The 24389-nt window shown below is 38.3% G+C and overlaps 1 protein-coding gene across 3 annotated transcripts in view; it reads left to right on the forward strand.

The window, feature by feature from the left end:
- C2H1orf21 (chromosome 2 C1orf21 homolog) overlaps positions 1 to 24389 on the forward strand; it is a 247367-nt gene that overhangs the window by 109377 nt on the left and 113601 nt on the right. For all 3 annotated transcript variants that reach the window (XM_067728901.1, XM_067728900.1, XM_067728902.1), the window contains exon 3: positions 2988 to 3082. In XM_067728901.1, coding sequence (XP_067585002.1) covers positions 2988 to 3082 — 95 coding nt within the window. The remainder of the gene's footprint in view (positions 1 to 2987; positions 3083 to 24389) is intronic.

Raw genomic sequence — 24389 nt, forward strand, 5'->3', positions numbered from 1 at the left:
ACTGGCACAGCCTGCAACTGTTTACATAGGGAGAAAGGGGAGCAGGTTCGAAACCGGGTGTTAGCCTACAGCTCCTGACGTGCATTTTAAGAAGCCACCTGACAAGATCAACAGGAAGAAAAGAAAAATTGTGAACAGGTGTGAGGGAGCCAGAGGAAGACAGTCTGCTCGTGGCTCCTCTTAATTAAGTTGGCAGGTGGTTCTGTTGCCGGGCGGGGCTCTCTGGCTTGTAACAGTGGCTCTGCTACTTGCAGTTGCCTCCAGTGTGTGATCTGATGAAGGGGCTAAAGTCCCACACGGATTCCCCTGTGCCCTCACCAAAAGGAAAAATGGATTTCCGTAGTGGTTGTGTCACTGCCATAACCCGAAATGCTCCATTGGTCCACACAGAGTGCCGTTCCTGACGGCTGCATCGCCATGGAAATGTGTGACACGTTGGTTGGCGAGTTGTCTGTTCCCAGATGGGCATCTTCATCCCCAGCACCAGCCTTTGAGAGACTTGACAGACCGTTTTTAAGTATTTGCTTTATACAAATTGTGGTTTATCTAAGGGTCTTGCTGGCTTTTTTGTTTCATACCACGATGGATTCTGTGCAGTGTGTTATGTAAGTAATAATGATAGGTCTGGCTTTGCAGTCGTGGCTGTTTGTTTTTCTTTTTTATCCAGTCATAGCGTGTTCCACAAAGACAGCATTGGCTAGCCAGGCGTGTTTGTTAATGACACGCTAAAACCTATCCTCTTTCTAAATTGGTGATATTATAAAAAGTCTGTATGTGGGATAACACTGCTTTGAAAGACATGTGGCCAGCAGCTTTTCTTCATTGAAGAAAAGTATTAGAAAAATATTAATAGTTTGTCTACTATTGATACTTTGAATTCAGCTGTGTTTCCTGTAGGGATAAAAAGAGAATGAAGATTGAATATCACTCAGCTGTTTAGAGAGTGTCTACTGTGGGCTGTGGCTTAGGGGTGGGAGAGGACAGCGGGCAAGGCAAGGGTGGGTCTCCTCTAGACGAAACCTTTTGCTGTGCTGCAGGCAAAGGACCGTCTTTTGGAAGGCTCTTTCAGAAGGTTCTGCTTAGGTCCTAAAATGTTATGCGTTCGCCATCTCATCATGTGAGGTTTTGTGTCCTCTAGACAAAATGATAGAGTCCACTGGAATTGTGTTTAAAACAAATAATGTATGTATGTGTGTTTATATTTAAATAACTAGAGACTCACTGTAAGTAATTAAGATCACAATTTAGATCAGTTAAATGTTAGTAATTATCCCAGTGAACCATCATTTATAAATATTAATGTTCCAAACTGAAGTTAGGGAGACCCATCTTTAGCTATTATTTTTTTCCTTTATTTTTTGTCTCTGTTTAATTGTATGGGAGGCATAATTAGGCAGTATCTTTTCTTTTTCAATTAACAAGTGCTTTTCCAACTTCTGAGTAAATAATCCTTAATTAAATGTGCCAAATTTATTAATTTTCTCCTATTTTTTCCTCTTCTGAGTACCAAATTGGAATGTGAAATTCTGTATTTTGTAATTGTGGATCAGAACCCATTGATTAACTTAATACATTTAGGACGTGGTATTCCTAAAGGACTCATTACTGTAACCTCATACCAGTCTTTCTAATTTCTTTAGAAAGAAGCAGAATCAATAACTACCTTGAATTGTCAGATGGAAAAAACAATTGGCTCAGCTGTGAACATGGAGTCTTTATTCAGATATATGCAAATGTATTACTTTCATAAGGATGATAATTTTGAGAAACATTGGAACAGCATAATTACTTGAAGAAATATTAACTGTAACAAACATCTTTGGGGGTAGCGTGTTAAGGGATGGTATGAGGAAACCTGAAACTATATAGGAAATGGTATTATAAATAGTAAGGCAAGAAATTATATAAGCATATAGTCATTGTAGCAAATTAACCACAGGCAATAAGAAAATATATTGCAACTTCCTAGTGATAGACATCTGTCTATTAGGTAGCCTTTTATAGACATTATTCCATGTCATATGCTAGGCAATCATCAGTTTGTTGGTTGATGAAATTTTCTAATTCCATAATGTCTGGGATTTTTCCTACACACTGGACTAAAGGTGACTCAAAGTCACACCTGTTTTTGACCTTAGTGTGCCCAAGTCATTTCCTATTGACAGAAATCTGGTGAAAATGTCATCATTGGCATCACCAAACCTCTACCCTGGAGAGGAACTTTAACTGCAAGTTTTCCCAAGTTTGTTCTATGATGTGTTTTGATATTGGAGTTTGTTGTACTCTCTCTCTGGCTGTTGCAAAGTCCAGGTCCCGTCCATGGTCCACTATACTGTCCCGCCTTGAGTGATAGATATACCTACCAGTTAGAGCCGTGTGATATTATGGCTCTTCATGTGTGTGACTTTACAGAGAGATTAAAGTCTGTATGAATCCTATGAAATCGTTGCAGACTGTTCCACATTTAATATGGGGATCACCAACAGGAAAATTTCAGTTTCCAATTGTTTATATCTATTTGTTGATCAGTTAAGCTCTTCAGTCTTACTTTGTTTTTCCAAAAGAAAGAAATTCAGGTGTGAACATACTGCATAACGTTGCTGCCACAGGCATTTTGAACGAATATTCTCAAGGAGAAAAATCTCCTTAAACCATTATGCGATATGCCCTAATGCGTATAAATTCCGAATAGGCTTTAGATATGGAATAACCTCCGTTTCTGCTGCCACCATCTGCTCTCTGTGAAAGGACCAGGCAGTGCCACTTTCATTAGCTGCCTTCGTGGTGCTGAGCTTTGCCCAGTAGACAGAGGAGAGCGCCTCATAAAAAGAGGCTGGTGAAGCTTCTTCCAGATGGTTTCAAATGAACCACATAGAAAGGCCGCAGGGAAAGGGCTCTAACAAATTATGCTGTTGGACTTTTCTTACTGACACTTTTCTCCCATTGTGAAAAAAGTTATAAAATGTCTTTTCTTTTTTGGCACTCAGATGAGTATAGGATCAAACCGGTGGAAGAGGTCAAATACATGAAAAATGGGGCAGAAGAGGAGCAAAAAATAGCAGCCAGGAACCAAGAAAACTTGGTAAGCATTGAATTTCTCGTGTAACAATGAATTTTGGTGACAGCATTATAATAAAATCCTCACTGCATGTTTAAACTGCAGCTTACACACTGGCATGAGATTTCTTGAAAATGCCGTTGCTATTTATAGCTTGCCTGGAAGCTGTACCAGTACTCCTGTATCCTGTTTGTTTCTGAACAAGCCCTTCTTTAGTCTTCATAGAGAATGTTTCAGGGGAAATGTAGCAAAATTATTAGCATTTCAGAATGGTTAAATTTAAAGGAAAAAGCATAAAGTAGGAATGAGTTTTATGGGGGTGGGGGCATTACCTTTTTTCTTTTTCTCTGCATCCTTTAACTCGTGTCCAGATCACAGTGAATGGCTAAGTTTCATTATTCTCGTAGTGTTGTTAAGGAAGTTGCCTTTCAAAGGAAAATAAGGTACTTTGAAGGCAGGTCTTTATCAAATTTGTACTTCACATTCGCGCTGTTAAGGTATTGTGGGTTTTGAGTTAACGTGAGAATTCTAATGATCTGAAACAGATAATTAGGAACCTCTTTCTCTAATACAAATCAATATACATGTTCCACCTTAATATTCCAACTCTTAAACAAACAGTAAGTTATCATATTAGCTGATTTCTTAAGAGATTACAGATTGTTAAGAATATGCATTTATTCAGTTATGTTGGAGCAGAATTGTTTTTCTCTTTTGCTTTGGGATTAATTGCTTGCTATTTTTTTCATGTTTGAGTGAATGTATTTTTAAGAAGTTTGCAATGTCATAAAATATTTTCACTTGACTTAAACTCCTTTTTCCGTTATGTGCTTTGTTTTTCTGATTTCTGCTACAGCAGAGGGAGTCAGCAGAATATTCACCAGTGCTCATGAGTATTTAAGGCTGTCATTTTTCCATGATACACTAATGAACATAACAGTCTCACTCTTTTTCCTCTATTCTTTTCTGAACATATGATCTACAACTTGAAAAACTCAAGTATCAACAACTGAGTATTTTAGATCATTTTAAAGGAGTGAAAAATACTCTGATAAAATTTTGCTTTATAAATGGGATTTGGATTTTAAGGTATCCCTTAAGTCACAGAGGTTCATCATACCTGTGGTATATTTTAACATCAATACTTAAATCCAGAAAAGGTAGCTATGACTAAATAGTGAAGTTAATATTATCAGACTTTTTACATGAATTTTTTTTTTGCTTTGAATAGATAAATAGAAGATCTGAGTAGTTGAAACATCAGTAGTCAGTTTTCTACTGTATTTTATTGAACAGAGTTTGTCCTTGCTTGATATAATTTCATCTTAAGTTATGAATCTCATCTTTAGTAATAGTATTTCCATTGGAGGCTAAAGAGACTTTCGTGACCAGTCCGCTGGTGGCTCTTTCTTAGATGTAACTACTAGTGTCCATCTCTACTTCACATGCTTGTATCTCTGAAATCCTAAGGAAGGCAATGACTTTTATCTTACAGCTTGTGAGTTTTTCCTCAGTGTTGCTCTCATCGTATTTAGGGCCAGTACAGCGTTTTTCCTTCTCTCTCAGATTCACAGTCTATCAGTTCCTTGATGCTAGTGTATTCTTTTTCAGCACTGTGGTCAGAATTGGTGCTACTGTTTCCATGCAGACTGAATGGAGATTCAAAAAGAGAGAAATTCTGGCCTATTTACTCATGGATTATCTATGTCAACCCTACACCCCTTTACTCTGCCAGCAAATCAGAGTCCAGGCCACCAAGAGGAGTTTTCAAGTATATGAAGACTTACAGGGAGAATGAGGACTAAATGGTTATTTTTGGTTCTGAAATTTCTAGACTGCGTTCCAAAATTAAATGATTTTCAGTTATTTGGAAGTATGTTACCTTTGTCACCTCCATTTGGGGGGATGCATAATCAAGTACTAACCATGCATACCATTTGAGAAAACAGCCTCCTAAATTTGAAGCTTACATTGGAAGGTGGATGAGATAGCCTTAACAATTCTTTATTTTTACGTCCATTAAAATAATCTGAGAGTCAAGATGTTCTTATGTTTCAAAGAATGATTTTAAGATGTGGCTTGAAGTACTTTTTAAAAGATGTTTTTTTTACGCAAACTGTTGAAATTAAGAGGGTTGGCAAACATAACCAAGGCATATGGCATGATGGTGACAACCATGGGTTTTTGGAGGCAGAAACTGCCTGGATTCAGATCTCAGCTCTGCCACTTACTCATTGCAGGATCAAGTTACTTCACTTCTCTAAACCTCCTGCCCATCCACTGGGGAAAAAGACAGTGCATCATGGTGCTCTTGGGAGGATTACACGAGGTGATTGTTGTAAAACTTTGAGTGCAGTGCGTGGTACGTGATAAGCACCTAATAAGAGTTAGGCATTATCACATAAAACGAAAGGAAAGAATAATGAACATTGGAGTCAGTGTTCCTTTTCTTTTTCTTTTACGGTAATTGGTGAGAGAAATTTAAGTGAATGTTTTAGGTTAATGCCAGTGTTACATCTGTTTTGAAAAATCTTGCTCTGGAACCATGAAATTACTTAAACAAGTATGTTTTGAGTACCTGTTATGCACAAGGCCCTTACCTGGGTTGAGAGACACTGTGTACTTAAAGTCACTGTCCTTAAGGAGCTTACAGTAAAGTTGAGGGAACTGTTCAGGTCAACCAGTAGCTTACTGGGTGCCTCTGTGTACAAGGCTGTGTCCCAAACTCTGCAGATAAACACAAAAATAAGGAAACCACTGACTCTTACCACAAGGCGCTTGTATTGCAGTAAACAAAGTATGTACCAAATGACTATAAATAAAGCAAGGTTAGATAAATAAAACAAGATTGATTCCAAGAAGACAACACAAAGAGCTGCCGATATCAAAGAAGGCAGATATCTTGTCTGTTGTGGCATCGGGACCTACTGGATGAAAGAGCTGGTGTTTACAATGGGCCTCAAAGGATGGAATGAGGGAGAGTGCCCCAGGCTGAAGTAACAGAGATGGAAAACCTAACACGTATTTAATAAAAAGCACATGGTCCTGTTTGATTGGGGAGCGGGAGGGGTCAGGAGAAGACATCAGTAGGAGAGCAGCGGGAAATTAGAGGCAAAATGTAGATGGGGTCATACACAGAGCTTTGATGTCCAGCTGAGAGGTCCAAAATCAATTCAGTGGATTAATGGGAGCCTTTGAAGTTTTTAAGCTAGGGGTTGTCAGAATGAGATTATGATTCAGGAAAGTTTATGTGGAATCAGCAGGTGTACTATGGAGTAGGATGGGGAGCCTGGGTGGGAGCTCATTCATAATAGTTTTTGCAAGAGATAGTGAACCTGAACCAAGGTAGTGGCAGGGAGAATAGAAAAGGTTTAGCAAGATTGCAATAGAAGCAACAAGATTTGACAGCTTATTATAGGTATTAAAGGAAGACAGAGGACTCAGGAGATAATGGTAATAACAAGACTGTGACACCTGGAAAGATGACCGGTAGTGGTGAGAATAAATAGTGACCTCAGTGAAAAGGTAAAATCACTAAGAAGGCTCTGTTTGATGAGAATACAAAGTGTTCATTCATTCATTATTCATTACTCATTCTTGCCCACCCTTAAAAGATCAAATGTGGTCCACAAGAGAGGAAGTGAAGCGTCCATCACACGACAGTGTAGGAACTGCAGTAACAGAACCCCTGTACTGTCAGGGCCTTGGGCTCTGTGCTCTGGGGGATGCAGAGGAGCATAATGTAAATCTCATCACCCTAGTGGGCTCACTTTCTGGTAGCAGATAGAAGGCATGTGACCTAAATGACCCCAACTCAAGGTACATTGCGAATGCAGAGGTTGGTTTTGAGCAAGCAAAGCTTTAGGAACTTGCGGACTATCCATGCGAAGGAGTCTAGCAAAGTCCACATCTATGAATGTGTGGCGCTTGTTACCTGGGACATGCTAGTTGTTCAGTATATTTTTGTTTGCTTGAATGTGGATGGAGGAATGTATGAATAAGAGAAGTTGGACCTCGAGGTCCAACTATTATTTTGTACCTGGTAGTTGCTCAATAGTATTGAGATGTCCAGTCACTTGGGACATCTAAATTCTATTGACCACAGTTTCTGTGGGTGGAAGAGGTTGTGCTGGTTTTCTTTGGCTGTTGATGAGTCATTTATATGTCAACCATTTATGTACTCAGTACAAACATGTGCATTCATCCAATTTTTACCACTGTTGGACATCCATGTATTTCACTTTACTTCTCTCAGACTTTAATTCCTTCTTCAGGAAAGTAGTATAAAGTAGTAGCATTGGCTTTGGAGATTATATATAAATATATATCAATATGGATCCCGGGTTATTTCTAGCTTTATAATTTTCGTCAAATATCTGAAACTTCTGAACTTCAAGTTCCTCATCTGGAATCTGGGAATTATAAAATTATTGAAGTATTAGAAGAAAACATAGGAGAATATGTTTAGAATCTTAGCAAAGCAGGGGAGGCTTTCTTAAGACATAGAAAGCAAAAGCTATGAAGAAAGAAAAATAGTGGGACTTCCCTGGTGGCGCAGTGGTTAAGAATCCACCTGCCAATGCAGGGGACATGGGTTCGAGCCCTGGTCCAGGAAGATCCCACATGCCGCAGAGCAGCTAAGCCCATGCGCCAGAACTTCTGAGCCTGCGCTCTAGAGCCCACGAGCCACAACTCCTGAGCCCATGTGCCACTACTACTGAAGCCCACGCCCTAGAGCCCGTGCTCCACAACAAGAGAAGCCACTGCAATGAGAAACCCACGCATCGCAACGAAGAGTTGTCTCCACTCACCGCAACTAGAGAAAGCCCACACTCAGCAACGAAGACCCAATGCAGCCAAAAATAAATAAATAAATATATTTAAAAAAGAAAGAAAAATAGTTTATTTCGTTAGATCAAAATTAAGTACTTCTGCAAGACAGAATAACTACAGAAAAGTAGTTAATAGATAGGCAACATCCTGGGAGAAAATATTTATGACATAAAAGACAAAGGATTAGTACTGGGATTTCTAAAGAACACTTGTAAATAATTAAGAAAAGGCTAATCCACTAGAAAAATAGGTAAATGAAATGAACAGATGGTTCACAGTAGAGGATATTGGGTAATAAGCATATGAAAAGATGTTCCACATCACTAGTACAGTGGCTACTCTCTTACCCAACCTCCTGCGTTAGAAGACTCTCCCAAACCCCTCTGAAAGAGGCTGACTTCAGTCTAGGGTGGGCTCACAGAATGGCTGGTGGGCTACTCTCTAGAATACCTCTGTGCTTTTGCTCTCTCAGTTAAATGTGTGTTTTCCAAGCGCCAGTGCGATGGTTTCCAAACCTGCTTATACTGGATGAATGTCATTGTAATTATGTAATTTAGTTAGGTAATATATAAACCAATGAAACACAAGTGTGGAAAGAGCTGTTTTTGTGAAAATTAAATTAAATGCTTGGAAAATCTTGATGAAGCCAATTACTAAAAACTTACGGTTAAATTAGATTAAATTCTGAACTCAGATTATTTCACAAGGCTTTTACGTTCTCACTTCACTTAAGAAACCAAACCAGGGAATCTTAGATGTATATTATAAGGATGTGGTTAATGCAGAAAGTATATGTAGAGCCCCAGTCAGTGATCCCTTACTTGAGAAGCCTTGTTCCTGTGTCAAAAGATGGGAGGGGGAATGCACATCTATGTATTTTAAAATAAATAATACGCTTAATGTATATATACATTTTTTTATGTTGCCCTACTTTAACTCACTTTATCATTTAATTACCAGTCCAGATGGTGTTGCCTAACACAACGTTTATTGTAATCAGGGAAATGCATATTAAAACATGATTCCTTAGCTTGGCAAAAATTTGAAGATTGATAATATCAGATTTTGGCATGGTAATAGGAAAATATGTATTTACATACTAGTGGTACATATCTTGGAGGACAATTTAGCAGTATCTATTAAAATTTAAACATGCACTCAGCATCACCCAGCACTTCCATATCTTGATATCCACCCAAGCAGCTGCCCTTGTGAATGAGAAAGCTTGCACAAGGCTTTCACTACAGCATTGTTTCTATAAGTGAAAAATCAAAAATAACCTTCATGCTTGTCACTAGGAGAATGCTACAGCTGTAGTATACTAGACAGCAATTAAAAAGAATGAGTTAGAATTGATGAACTGTCAGGGAGAAATGCAAATTGTAGATTGGATATGTATAGTATGATACCATTTAAGGTTTTTTAATGAAACAAAACAGCAACACCCTACATGTGCTATGAGTACTCATAAATGTACAGGGATCCATAGAAAAGCCTGGATGGATGTGTCCCTAACTACTAAGAGTGGGCACCTGGGGCTTCCCTGGTGGCGCAGTGGTTGGGAGTCCGCCTGCCGATGCAGGGGACGTAGGTTCGTGCCCGGGTCCGGGAGGATCCGGCATGCCGCAGAGCGGCTGGTCGCGTGGGCCGTGGCCGCTGGGCCTGTGCGTCTGGGGCCTGTGCTCCGCGGCGGGAGAGGCCCGCGTACCGCAAAAAAAAAAAAAAAAAAAAAAAGAGTGGACACCTGAGTTAATGGGGGACATAAGTGTGCCATGCCGCAGTTTCCTCTTCTGCAAAATGGGGATAATAATTGAACCCACTGTAGCAGGAATTTGTGAAAATTAAAAAGATATTCCTGTAAACTCTTAGCACAGTTTCTGGCATAGAAAATGCAGATAGATGTTGGCTGTTGTCAACAGTGGAGTTAGATTGGGTGTGGTGGTTAGGGGATTTTTAATCCTTATAAAAATATTTTAAAATTTTAATTTTTTAAGGAAAATATGAGTATATTATTTGTGTGATTTAAAATTTATTTTTAAAGGGGATAATAATAAAAAAACTCCAGTAACTACTTGCATACTTGGGGATCTGTAATGTAAGTAGGATTGTCATTTTCTCATTATCTTAAATACCCTCAGGTTTTCACCATTCTCTGATATCTGATTAACAGCAGGCAAGCTCAAGGAGCTCAAGGAAGCTCAAGGATCATCCAGCTTCATTTTATGTAGGTTAATAGTTCTGCATATAAGTAATTTAAGGGTAAATTACTCCAGTCTTGGCACTATTCAGTCCCCTTCCCTCTCCAAAGACAAATAAAAGACATAGTTTTGAAGTGCTCCCTCTCACTACACGCTAAGACATTGTCATTTTTTCCTTGATTAACATTTGTCATTCTTAAGCTGTCCTCCCTTAGGAGTTAATGAATCATTTGATGCTGGTTTTTTGTTTTGGGGGGGTTTGGGGTTTGAGTTTGGGGTTTTGTATGTATTTCCTAGATTTACACGTATTATAATAGTTTTTGACTCACTATTTCCAGATATCTTTGTATAAATGAGAAGGCACTTTTCTGTCAAATGAGACGTATCATGGTTGGGTGAGCTTTTGATTTTAGTATTATCCAGAGAGTTGAAGACTGAGTTGAAACATGCTTGTCTAACTCACCAATTCCTGAGGACAATCAAGTGACAAGATAAGAAATAGAGCATTCTAATGGGCTTTAGTGGAAAAGGAGAATGAATCAAGCTCTAGGTGCACCCTCTTCCCGCCTGTTGAGTTTGTGAGAGCTCCTATACCTATCTCCGGTACATTACATTTCCAGTAAATGTCAGGACATCCAGTTGCAGAAATGAAGACTTAGAGATTAGGAGACATCTTTGATAAGAGGAAAATTTCCAGCAACCTACCAGAGCTCTCTTTGGAGCAGTGGCATTCAGCTGGTGAAAACTGGGAAGTGATTCTGACCCACGGAATGTGCTGTGGTTGAAGCAGTCCCCTGGAGGGGGGCTAATGTTCTCCAAAGCATTGGAGTGATTGACAGCCTGAAACAAACCAGAGAACAGTCTGCAATTTCACTCATTACCTGTAGGTCAGTAGGAAAGCTAAGTGCTCAAGACTACAGTCACCATATCACTCTTTCTAGAATATGCCGGTGAGGAACAAGTCATATGAATGAACATTGTAAACTTTGACTCAATAATGTTTATTATGCTAAGATATATAATTCCCGTCCAGGTATTCTCTAATGAGGAACCCTCTTAAGGGTCAATTTAAACTCTTTTTAACAGATACGACCGTGTTTACTTATCCTATGACTCTGCAGAGCAACTAATATAATAGCAAACTGACTTTTTGGTTTAAAGGTTGTTCTTGGTGATCTTAGGAGTGACTGTTTATCTTTGAGTGCTCGTCTCACATGGAAGGTCAAGTAATTATTTTTGGAAACCAGATAATGCAAAAGACCATGACTTTGAATCGTCCCAGTTTCCCAAGTCATTTATACATTCCTAGCACTCTTGAGAATAAGGTAAAATAAACTGACAAGGGTAAAGCTGATATTACAGACAAAGGATCAAGCTCTACAAAGCACCTCCTTTCCCCTCCCCTCCCTCCTTCAAGGTGCAGGTTGGATTTGAGCTCAGGCTGGGGCTGGAATGAATTGTGGAGGTGGGAAGAAGTGGGATTTGGACTTGAAGGAGTTACTTCCTGGTTTGCAGACATTCTGGTTTGGTTTGGGTTGAGGGTTCCCAAACCAAGGTGAAGATAGGGGGTGAAGATGCTCCTGAGAGCATCTGTTTTAGACAAGAGAAACCTCTTCCTAGAGCAGCTTCATAAACATCACTTTAGCCCAAGACTCATCCCCAAGATTCCCTGCTTTTAACTCAGTGGTCTCATTCTCATTTCCTGTTCTCGCATGCATAGGACATGGGCACCAGCCTCGGGTTCTTCCAGATAATTAGAGAAACAGCATCAGGATCTCAGACACGAGCTACCTGACCAGAACCGTTTAGTTTCTGGGGAGAAAAACAGCGCATGTGAGCTTTAGTTCTGGCAGCATCTTTCTCTTTTGTTGCAGCACAGATGGAACAGGAGGGAAGAATTCTGTCTCTTCACTGATCTTGGAAAACATTCTTCATCCAACTAGTATTTTTGTGTTACTTGAGCCAGGCACATTCAAGGTCTTACAGTTTCTCCTGGCACTGTGGTAGTTTATTTTAGAGTAGAACAGGAGTAGAGTTTAATTCACTAAGAAGGAGGGATTTGTTGAATCAACCCTCTAAATTTTAAGTGTTGAACAGAAGCAGAGTTCCTAATTCAGGAACAGAATGTTATGAGAATAAAAGAATACCCACAAAGTGCTTTGTAAACATAAAGTCCAACACGAATTATAGTGGTTATTGTTGTCACTAGTTAAAAGGCCACTTAGATTCGTTTCTGAGATTAGTTGCTATTTCATGGTGGAAACAAAGTTAAGGAACAGCATTCTTCTGGTTCTAAGTAAGAGTTAATACCTAGTCCCCTCGAAGAAAGACTTATATATCATCATAGCACACTTCATTCTCTCTCGGAGAAAGGGCAATATTAAAGTGTACACAGGTTCCCCCCGCTATCCGAAAGTAGTGTTACTAGGAAAGTTCCTGTAACCTGGAATGGTGCAAAGTGAAGAAGCAATTACCTTCGGACACGTCTTGCTAACGGATGCACAAAATAAATTGAGGTAAAGCACAGACACAGTTCACAGGTACAGCAGCTTCATGCTGAGATGCTGAGTGTAGTTTCTGGGGAAGGAGCCGTGGTAGTGCCACTCTCACTGCTGGGGGAATGCACTGCCTTTATAATGGCTCCTGCAGAACAAACACTGAATGCTATTTTCGCTTTTTGCCTTCTTTCCTAAAAGCAAAAATCCTCTTCACATTTCTTTCGGTTAGCGAAAACAGGTACTAATTCTTTTGTAAAAGCAAAGTGGTGTAAAGCGAACTTTGAAAAAGCAGGGGATACCTGTACCCAACAGATACAGAAATCAATGAATCGAAGGTGGTTTTTGGAGCAACTACTATAATCATCCCAAAAGCTAGGCATAGCAGAACATGACTGAAACCCTATTTCAAATAGCTTTTTCTCTTTTCCATGCTAATACACTGACACGACCTTATGCAGGTGAACACGGTGTTAGGGTCCTGGTACAGCATCTCTCTTTTTTCCCATAACTATTTTTTAAGTTGACGTATAGTTAATTTGCAATGTTGTGTTAGTTTCAGGTATACAGCAAAGTGATTGAGTTATATATGCATGTATATATATTTTTTCAGATTCTTTTCCATTATAAGTTATTATAAGATATTGAATATAGTTCCCTGTGCTATACAGTAGGTCTTTGTTGTTTATTTTATAAATAGTAGTTTGTATATGTTAATCCCAAACTCCTGATTTGTCTCTCTCCTCCCCTTTCCCCTTTGGTAACCATAAGTTTGTCTTTCATGTCTGTAAATCTATTTCTGTTTTATAAAATAAATTCATTTGTGGAATTTAGATTCCACATATAAGTGATATCATATGATATTTGTTTTTTTCTGACTACTTCACTTAATATGGTAATCTCTAGGTCCATCCACGTTGCTGCATATGGCATTGTTTCATTCTTTTCTATGGCTGAGTAATATTCCATTGTGTGTGTGTGGGGGGGTATACACACCACATCTTCTTTCTATCCATTCATCTGTTGAGGGACATTTAGGTTGCTTCCATGTCTTGGCTATTGTAAGCTGTGCTGCTATGAGCATTGGGGTACATGTATCTTTTTGAATTATAGTTTTCTCCGGATGCATGCCCAGGAGTGGATTGCAGGATCATGTGATAACTCTATTTTTAGTTTTTTTTACAGTATATCTCTTGAATAAATTCCTATTTCAGTGTACTCAGTTCTCACTGTCAGCTAAGTATTGTCTGGGTGCTGACGGAAAAAAAGGATTAACGAGGCACCAGTGTAACTCAGGAAACTCAAGGGGCGACAGATACGTACACAGGATGTCTCCAGTAGAGGGTCTAATGCAGTCTTTTGGGAGAATGGGAATGGAATGGTGGACCCTGATTGGGAGATCTGAGGAGATTCACAGAGAGCTAGCACTGCAGCAGGGCCTTGAACGAAAGCAGTTTGCATTGCCAAATGAGGAGGGGAAAGGGATTTCAAGCAGAAGGGGTAGTGGGAGCCAAGCACAGAGACGTGACATGAATAGTGAGTGGATGGGGAGGCTGATGGAGCACATTGTGAAGTGTTCATTGGGTAGTTAGTGTGTTTTAGCTGTTTTTTTCCAAACGAGCACATTAATTTCTGGTATACAGATAGCCACATTCTTTAGCCAGTTTACAGCTACAGAATAAATAGAACAGATCTCTGCTCATCTAATTTAAAGGTTGAGGGTGTTGATAATGACTTCCCTTTTCCCATCATTGTTGCAAAATGTGATTGCTTTTAAATATGCCTTCCTTGGATGCAAAGTGTTTTCTAAAATTTGCTGAACATAGTAACCCTTGATCTCCTCTGCCCTGTAAAGCATAGCTTCTTATTTATCCTCCAGAACCTTCCCTGTTTAACTTTGGGAAGTACAGCAAACACAAACCTTATATTTAAAATTATACCTTATATTTAAATATTAAGGTATAAGGTATACCTTATATTTAAAATTTTGGCCTCTTCTCCAAGAGCCATACCATGATATTTAAATAGACAATGGAAAGAAGCCCTCTTCAAACCTTGATTCTGTTTGATCCACATGGTCATTTTAGATATTGGATTTATTTGTCTCGCTGTTTTAGCCTGGGTATTTTTTACCCAAGTGGCCCAGATACAACAGTGGAGTGGGGGAAATGAGTGACAAGTGAGAGGGCCACCTAAGGCTCACCACCGATTAGAGTATCTAGAACAATAACACAGTCATGTGCCTTTTCTGCAGGTTGTTCGTATTTCTCTCTTATCTCCCCTGTGATGCTAAAAATAAAACCAAAGCATATAAGTTTCACTCATCGATTCGCAAACTCAGTGAGGTAGCTTCACCCAAAATTAATAATTTATGCCCTGGAGGTGAGAATATCAAAAACTGTGGTAATGTTTCCAAGAGTCTGGGCTTTGAGTAGTGTCTCTTCTTATAGACTTTATTTGTGAGTAATTAACACTTAGTATTAACAGAGGTATAGTACTCAACAGCCTCATGATTTGTTTCTAAAAGGTTCTTGGTAATTTTGACAATGGATTCTATACCTGTCATTCCGAAAAGATAGAAATAAATAACCAGGCATAAAAAATTCATACATCTTCTTTGAAAGGGGGGGATGTATTGTTTAGCTTGTCAACATTATAATAGATACATGAAGATGCCATTGTAACTGCCTACTTCACATTCACAATAGATCTAATTTATTTACTCTATGATAATAGGTGCCAAAGTTCCTCCTTCTTTGAAAATTAAAACAACTGATAATGACAGATATATTGTCTAAAACTTAATGAGCTGGTTTCATTTTTTTGTTCATGTCAGAGTGTGATGTTATACTGCAGATTTTCATTTACTGACAAAACATCTGCTCATAAGTAGATTATTTGAGGGCTTGCTTGATTGGAGGCAAACCTTTTTTTTTTTTTTTTAATACGTTATGGATTTGTACAGTTGAGGGCACTTAGACCAGAAACAAGACAGGAATCTAGTGACTAAAACTGGAAGATGAGGTTTAAAGGTTGGTCTCAGAAACAAGGCAGAAGAAAGACAAGTATCACATGATACCACTTATATGTGCAATCTAAAAACATGATACAAATGAAAACAGAAAAAGACTCACAGACATAGAAAACAAACTTATGGTTACCAAGGGGGAAAAGGGGAGGAGGGATAAATTAGGATTTGGGATTAAAATATACACACTACTATATATAAAATAGATAAACAATTCAAGGACCTGCTGTATAGCACAGGGAACTATTAATATATTTGGTATCTTATAATAACCTATAATAGAAAAGAATCTAAAAAAGAATGTGTGTGTGTGTGTGTGTGTATATATATATATATATATATACACACACACACACATCACTGAATCACTTAGCTGTATACCTGAAACTAAGAGGTTTTATAAATTTAAAAATAAATAAAAATAGAAACAAAACAGAACGTTCCTTATTAGAAGTGGAGTCCAGGCACACTGACAGGAATCTGGGTCTCCCAAATGCTGACCAGGGTTCCATTACTTCTCCTGAGTCTGAGATAACACAGAGCCTAAAACGAATGTCAGGAAACACCAGCTGTAGACAAAGAACAGAGAATCTCTTTACAGTGAAATGCTTCACAGGCCGTGTGATGCCTTAACAGTCACAGTGCGTAAGCTCGTATCAGAGAATCCCTGCTGGCCAGGAGCTGGTGGTCTAGTGAAACAAGATAAACAACACAGAGCCATTGGATTTGGTTTACTCCTGTTACTCTCTTACTTAATTGTACGTTTTAAATTAATTTTCCCCTGATTATAAATGTACTGCTTGCTTGAATTACTTAAAAACATCCTGGGAAAATACAGAAGTGAGTAAAAAATAAATAAAATTGGTCATAAATCCCATCACAGCTGTTTATGTTTTATGCCTAAATACATAGAAATATAATCTTTTTCTGAACAGAAGTGGACCTGAATTTCTTACAGAGCTATGTATGGTATTTCTTACCATATGTCCAACAGCTAAATGTCAATATCCATACTTCTAGGATATTGAAAAACTGTGATCCCACAAACATCTTCATGTGAGTGTTGATAGTAGCTTTATTCACAATCACCAAAAAACTGGAAGCATGTAAGATGTCCTTCACTGGTGAATGAACAAACTATATACAATGGGGTATTATTTAGTGATAAAAAGAAATGAGCTACTAAGCCATGAAAAAACATAGATGAGTCTTAAGTGTACATTGCTCACTGAAAGAATATAGTCAACAAGGTACAATACATACGATATGATTCTATTTATATGACATCTGAAAAAGGCAAAACCATCCAGATGGTAAACAGATAAGTGGTTTCCAAAGGTTTGTGGGAAAAGGAGGGCTGAATAGGAGAAACACGGGGAATTTTTAGGGGAGTGAAACTATTCTGTATGAGACTGTAATGGTAGATACATGACACCATGCATTTGTTAAAATGCACTATGCATTTGTTAGAATGCATAGAACTTTACAACAAAGAGAGTGAATTTTAATGTTTGTAAATTTAAAAAAAAAATTTAAGAGGTCAGGGGATCCCAAGATGGAATGTAGACTGACGAAAGAATCTAACAGTATTACAAGTATATGAAATAACCTCACTGAAGAGGGTGACCTAAGTAACTTTGGAAATGATGGATGGAGACTGTAAAAGTAAAAGAAACTTTACATAAGCACTGTACTCTTTTTTGCAGTGGAGCTAAGAGTTAACAATTCTGAAAACACTGTAATTAATGAATTTGTGGATGCTGGATGGTGGAGGCAGGTTTCTCACTGTTGGAGTGAGAGGTTAGACACACACGAGAGGTGGCTGGAAGTATCTGGTGGCAGTGGTATAGAGTTGGTGATATCAGTGTGAATTAATGTTTAGCCAAATATAGATATAGATGGATTCATGTAGAAATATTGATAGATATGTGTAAACACACGTGTAAACATATAGACACATGTATGGGCATGCATATATTTATATACATGTATGTACATACATGTGTTGATACCTGTATTTATAGTATATGTATGCACAGGTGTAGATATGCATGTAAACACACACACCACTTTCTTGCTCTCTCAGCTGAGAGGACCTAGAGTCAATGACACTCCAGTAGCAACAAACATACCCAGCACCCGGATCTTGTTTCCAGTACCATTCTCCAAAAAAAGGAACCAAGACTTTTTGGACAAATGGCTATTATAGGGCTGGGGAATATGTAAGATGATCCTAGAGTATTTTGTGGTGCCCAAATTAGGAAGTGCTAACAATATATACACACAATGATGGGGTATGTCACAGGGACACAGGAGCCAACTGAAAGAGCTCCGAGCGGTCAAAGCTGAAAGAATTGAAGCAAGAAAATTAATCATACAGTATTAGATTGTGCTATAAATGTGGAATAGCGCACAATGCATTTACTTTATACAAATTATAAAAATAAATACCCATGGGTCCATACTGATACACATAAATGATTGAATAAATAGAGAAGAATTGATAAATCTCCTATGCAGAATAATTCCAAATCATTTATGTATTACTCTACCCTCAAGGAGGCGGAGCGTAACTTCCCACTTCTTAAGTATGGGCTGTGCGCAGTGACTTCCTTAGAGAGAGAACATTGTGAATATGGGGCAAGAAAGGTAACGTTAGAGTGGAGAAAACTGACAAACACTACCCCAGCCAGGTGATCAAAATTAACAGTGACAGTGTTAAGTTTATGTTGATAGCATGTACCCTTGTTATGATGTGATGAGAATGACCTCTGTGGTCTTCCTTCCCAATACCCATGACCTCAGTATAATCATGAGAAAAAAATTAGACAAATCCCAATTGAGGGACAGTCTACAAAATCCCTGGCCAGTACTCCTCAAAACTTTCAGGGTCATCAAAACCAAAAAATAATCTGAGAAACTGTCACAGTCGAGAGGAGCCTAAGGAGACATGACAACTAAATGTAATGTAGTGTCCTGGATGTACTCCTGTAACAGGAAAAGGACACTAAGTAAAAACTATGGAAATCTGAATATCGTTTCAATGTTTGGTTCATTAATTGTGACAAATGAACCATCCTAATCTAAGATTTTACCAGTAGAGGAAACTGGATGTAAAGGTATATGGGAACTCTTTACTATTCTCACAACTTCTCTGTAAATATTAAACCATTCTAACTTATAAAATTTAAGTATAAAATAATGGACCTGTCCTATACACACTATGGATATACTGTTTGAATATGCCATAATTTAACTAATACTTTATAAAACAATTTTTTTAATTTTATTTTTTTTATATAGCAGGTTTTTATTAGTTATGTTTTATTTATATTAGTGTATAGATGTCAATCCCAGTCTCCGAATTCATCACACCACCATCACCCCTCCCCCCACTTTCCCCCGCTGGTGTTTGTTCTCTGCATATATGTCTCTATTTCTGCCTTTCAAACCGGTTCATCTGTACTATTTTTCCAGATTCCAAATATATGCATTAATATACGATATTTGTTTTTCTCTTTCTGACTTACTTCACTCTGTATGACAGTCTCTAGGTCCATCCACGTCTCTACAAATGACCCAGTTTTGTTCCTTTTTATGACTGAGTAATATTTCATGTATACATGAACCACATCTTCTTTATCCATTTGTCTGTCGATGGGCATTTAGGTCACTTCCATGACCTAACTGTAGTAAATAGTGCTGCAGTGAACATGGGGGTGCATGTGTCTTTTTGAATTATGGTTTTCTCTGAGTATATGCCCAGTAATGGGATTGCTGCATCATAGAGTAACTCTTATTTTTAGTTTTTTAAGGAACCTCCATACTGTACTCTATAGTGGCTGTATCAATTTACATTCCCACCAACAGTGCAAGAGGGTTCCCTTTTCTCCACACCCTCTCCAGCATTTATTGTTTGTAGATTTTCTGATGATGCCCATTCTAACCCGTGTGAGGTGATACCTCATTGTAGTTCTGATTTGCATTTCTCTAATAATTAGTGAGGTTGAGCAGCTTTTCATGTTCTACTTGGCCATCTGTATGTCTTTTTTGGAGAAATGTCTATTTAGGTCTTCTGCCCATTTTTTGATTAGGTTGTTTGTTTTTTTAATAATGAGCTTCACGAGCTGTTTATATATTTTGGAGATTAATCCTTTGTCCATTGATTCATTAGCAAATATTTTCTCCCATTCTGAGGTTTGTCTTTTCGTCTTGTTTATGGTTTCCTTTGCTGTGCAAAAACTTTTAAGTTTCATTAGCTCCCATTTGTCTATTTTGTTTTTTATTTCCATTACTGTAGGAGGTGATTCAAAAAAGGTCTTGCTGTGATTTATGTCAAAGAATGTTCTTCCTATGTTTTCCTCTAAGAGTTTTAGAGTGTCTGGTCTTACATTTAGGTCTTTAATCCAGTTTGAGTTTATTCCTGTGTATGGTGTTAGGGAGTGTTCTAATTTCATTCTTTTACGTGTAACTGTCCAGTTTTCCCAGCACCACTTATTGAAGAGACTATCTTTTCTCCATTGTATATCCTTGCCTCCTTTGTCATAGATTAGTTGACCATAGGAGCGTGGGTTTATCTATGGGATTTCTATCCTGTTCCATTGATCTGTATTTCTGTTTTTGTGCCAGTACCATATTGCCTTGATTACTGCAGCTTTGTACTGTAGTCTGAAGTCTGGGAGTCTGATTCCTCCAGCTCCGTTTTTTTTCGCTCAAGATTGCTTTGGCTCTTCGGGGTCTTTTTTGTCTCCATACAAATTTTAAGATTTTTTTGTTTAGTTCTGTAAAAAAAAAAATGTCATGGTAATTTGATAGGGATTGCACTGAATCTGTAGATTGCTTTGGATAGTATAGTCATTTTTACAATATTGATTCTTCCAGTCCAGGAACATGGTATAGCTTTCCATCTGGTCCTGGACTTTTGTTGGAAGATTTTTAATCAGTTTCAATTTCATTACTTGTGATTGGTCTGTTCATATTTTCTCTTTCTTCCTGGTTCAGTCTTGGAAGTTTATACCTTTATAAAAATTTGTCCATTTCTTCCAGGTTGTCCATTTTATTGGCATAGAGTTGCTTGTAGTAGCCTCTTATGATGCTTTGTATTTCTTCAGTGTCCGTTTTAACTTCTCCTTTTTCATTTCTTTTTGTTAAATTTTTTTTTTTTAATTTTTTGGCTGTGTTGGGTCTTCGTTGCTGTGTGCGGGCTTTCTCTAGTTGTGGCGAGCAGGGGCTACTCTTTGCAGTGTCCATTGTAACTTCCTTTTAATTTCTAATTTTATTCATTTGAGTCTTCTCCCTCTTTTTCTTGATGAGTCTGGCTAAAGGTTTATCAATTTTGTTCATCTTCTCAAAAAACAGCTTTTAGTTTTATTGATCTTTGCTACTGTTTTCTTTGTTTCTATTTCATTTATTTCTGTTCTGATCTTTATGATTTCTTTCCTTCTACTAACTTTGGGTTGTTTGTTCTTCTTTCTCTAGTTCCTTGAGGTGTACGGTTAGATTGTTTATTTGAGATTTTTCTTGTTTCTGAGGTAGGCTTGTATAGCTATAAACTTCCCTCTTAGAACTGCTTTTGCTGCACCCCATAGGTTTTGGATCGTGGTGTTTTCATTGTCATTTGTCTCCAGGTATATTTTTGATTTCATCTTGGATTTCTTCAGTGATCTCTTGGTTATTTAGTAACGTATTGTTCAGCCTCCATGTGTTTGTGTTTTTTATGTTTTTTTCCCTGTAATTTATTTCTAATCTCATAGGGTTGTGATCAGAAAAGATGCTTGATATGATTTCAGTTTTCTTAAATATACTGAGGCTTGATTTGTGACCCAAGATGTGATGTATCCTGACCCAAGATGTGATCTGTCCTGGAGAATATTCCATGTGCATGTGAGAAGAAAGTGTAATCTGCTGTTTTCAGACAGAAGGTCCTATAAATATCAATTAAATCTCTCTGGTCTATTGTGTCACTTAAGGCTTGTGTTTCCTTATTACTTTACTGTCTGGATGATCTGTCCATTGGTGTAAGTGAGGTGGTAAAGTCCCCTATTATTATTGCATTACTGTTGATTTCCTCTTTTATAGCTGTTAGCATTTGCCTTTTGTATGGAGGAGCTCCTATTTTGTGTGCATATATATTTATAATTGTTATATGTTCTTCTTGGATTGATTCCTTGATCATTATTTAGTGTCCTTCCTTGTCTCTTGTAACATTCTTTATTTTAAAGTCTATTTTATCTGATATGAGTATAGCTACTCCAGCTTTCTTTTGATTTCCATTTGCATGGAATATCTTTTTCCATCCCCTCACTTTCAATCTGTATGTGTCCCTAGGTCTGAAGTGGGTTGCTTGTAGGCAGCATATATATGAGTCTTGTTTTTGTGTCCATTCAGCAAGCCTGTGTCTTTTGGTTGGAGCCTTTAATCCATTCACATTTAAGGTAATTATCGCTATGTATGTTCCTATTACCATTTTCTTAATTGTTTTAGGATTGTTTTTGTGGTCTTTTTCTTCTCTTGTGTTTCCTGCCTAAAGAAGTTCCTTTAGCATTTGTTGTAAAGCTGGTTTGGTGGTGCTGAATTCTCTTAACTTTTGCTTGTCTGTAAGGCTTTTGATTTCTTCATCGAATCTGAATGAGATCCTTGCCAGGTAGAGTAGTCTTGGTTGTAGCTTCTTCCCTTTTGTCACTTTAAATATATTCTGCCACTGCCTCCTGGCTGGTAGAGTTTCTGCTGAGAAATCAGCTGTTAACCTTATGGGGGTGCCCTTGTATGTTATTTGTCGTTTTTCCCTTTTTGCTTTTAATAATTTTTCTTTGTCTTTAATTTTTGCCCGTTTGATTACTATGTGTCTTGGCATGTTTCTCCTTGGGTTTATTCTGCCTGGGGCTTTCTGCACTTCCTGGACTTGGGTGGCTGTTTCCTTTCCCATGTTAGGGAAGTTTTCAACTATAATCGCTTCAAATATTTTCTGAGGTCCTTTCTCTCTCTTCTACTTCTGGGACCTCTATAATGTGAATGTTTGTGCATTTGTATTATGTTTAATGTTGTCCCAGAGGTCTCTTAGGCTGTCTTCATTTTGTTTTCATTCTTTTTTTTTTATTCTGTTCTGTGGCAGTGAATTCCACCATTCTGTCTTCCAGGTCACTTATCTGTTCTTCTGCCTCAGTTATTCTGCTATTGATTCCTTCTAGTGTATTTTTCATTTCAGTTATTGTATTGTTCATCTCTGTTTGTTTGTTCTTTAATTCTTCTAGGTCTTTGTTAAACATTTCTTGCATCTTCTTGATCTTTGACTGCATTCTTTTTTTGAAGTCCTGGGTCATCTTCACTATCATTATTCTGAATTCTTTTTCTGGAAGGTTGCCTAGCTCCACTTTGTTTAGTTGTTTTTCTGGGGTTGTATCTTGTTCCTTCATCATGTACATAGTCCTCTGCCTTTTCATTTTGTCTATCTTTCAGTGAATGTGGTTTTCGCTCCACAGGCTGCAGGATTGTAATTCTTCTTGTTTCTGCTATCTGCCCTCTGGTGGATGAGGCTATCTAAGAGGCTTGTGCAAGCTTCCTGATGGGAGGGACTGGTGGTGGATAGAGCTGGGTGTTGCTCTGGTGGGCAGAGCTCAGTACAACTTTAATCCGCTTGTCTGCTGATGGTTGGGGCTGAGTTCCCTCCTTGGTGGTTGTTTGACCTGAGGTGACCCAGCTCTGGAGCCTATAGACTGTTTGGTGGGGCTAATGCGGACTCCAGGAGGCCTCACACCAAGGAGTACTTCCCAGAACTTCTGCTGCCAGGGTCCTTGTCCCCGCAGTGAGACACAGTCACCCCCCGCCTCTTCAGGAGACCCTGCAACACTAGCAGGTAGGTCTGGTTCAGTCTCCTATGGGGTCACTGCTCCTTCCGCCTGGGTCCTGATGCACCCACTACTTTGTGTGTGCCCTCCAAGAGTGGAGTCTCTGTTTCCCCTAGTCCTGTCGAAGTCCTGAAATCAAATCCCACTAGCCTTCATAGTCTCATTCTCTGGAAATCCTCCTCCCAGTGCCGGACCCCCAGGTTGCAAAGCCTGATGTGGGGCTCAGAACCTTCAGTGGGTGGACTTCTGTGGTATAAGTGTCCTCTAGTTTGTGAGTCACCCACCCAGCGGTTATGGGATTTGATTTTATTGTGATTGCTCCCCTTCTACTGTCTCATTGCGGCTTCTGCTTTGTCTTTGGATGTAGGGTATCTTTTTTTGGTGAGTTCCAGTGTCTTCCTGTCGATGATTGTTCAGCACTTACTTGTGATTCCAGTGCTCTCGTCTGAACAATTTTTCATAATACTTTGTATCTCCAGTCATTCCCTTAGCATAAATCCCTATGTGTAAGATGACTGAGACAAAGAGATTTTTTTATATATGTATTCCAAATTACCCCCTCTCCTAAAACAATCTTTTACCAACTTACCTTCCCATCACCAAAGTATGAGTGTCCATTTTTCTTGACCCTTTACCACGTGGGGAACTTTATAACTTTTAGTTGTTGCTACCCTGTATCTTTTTGTTTTGATTTGCTTTTTTTTAGTTACTAATGAGTTGACACTTTTAAAAATGTGTTTATAACTTAGAATGTAAGGTCCACAAGGATGAGATCCTATTTGTTTTATTCAGGACCTAATATTAATACTAATAATACTAATAAACATTTAATGAATAAATCATATTTCTTATGTTTCATGTTTGCTGGAATTGAACGTTTTCCTTTCATTGGACCCTAGGGGTAAAAAGGCAGGAGAAAAGAATTTGTTAATT

This window comes from Pseudorca crassidens, chromosome 2 (genome assembly GCF_039906515.1).
Source record: "Pseudorca crassidens isolate mPseCra1 chromosome 2, mPseCra1.hap1, whole genome shotgun sequence".
Taxonomy (NCBI): domain Eukaryota; kingdom Metazoa; phylum Chordata; class Mammalia; order Artiodactyla; family Delphinidae; genus Pseudorca; species Pseudorca crassidens.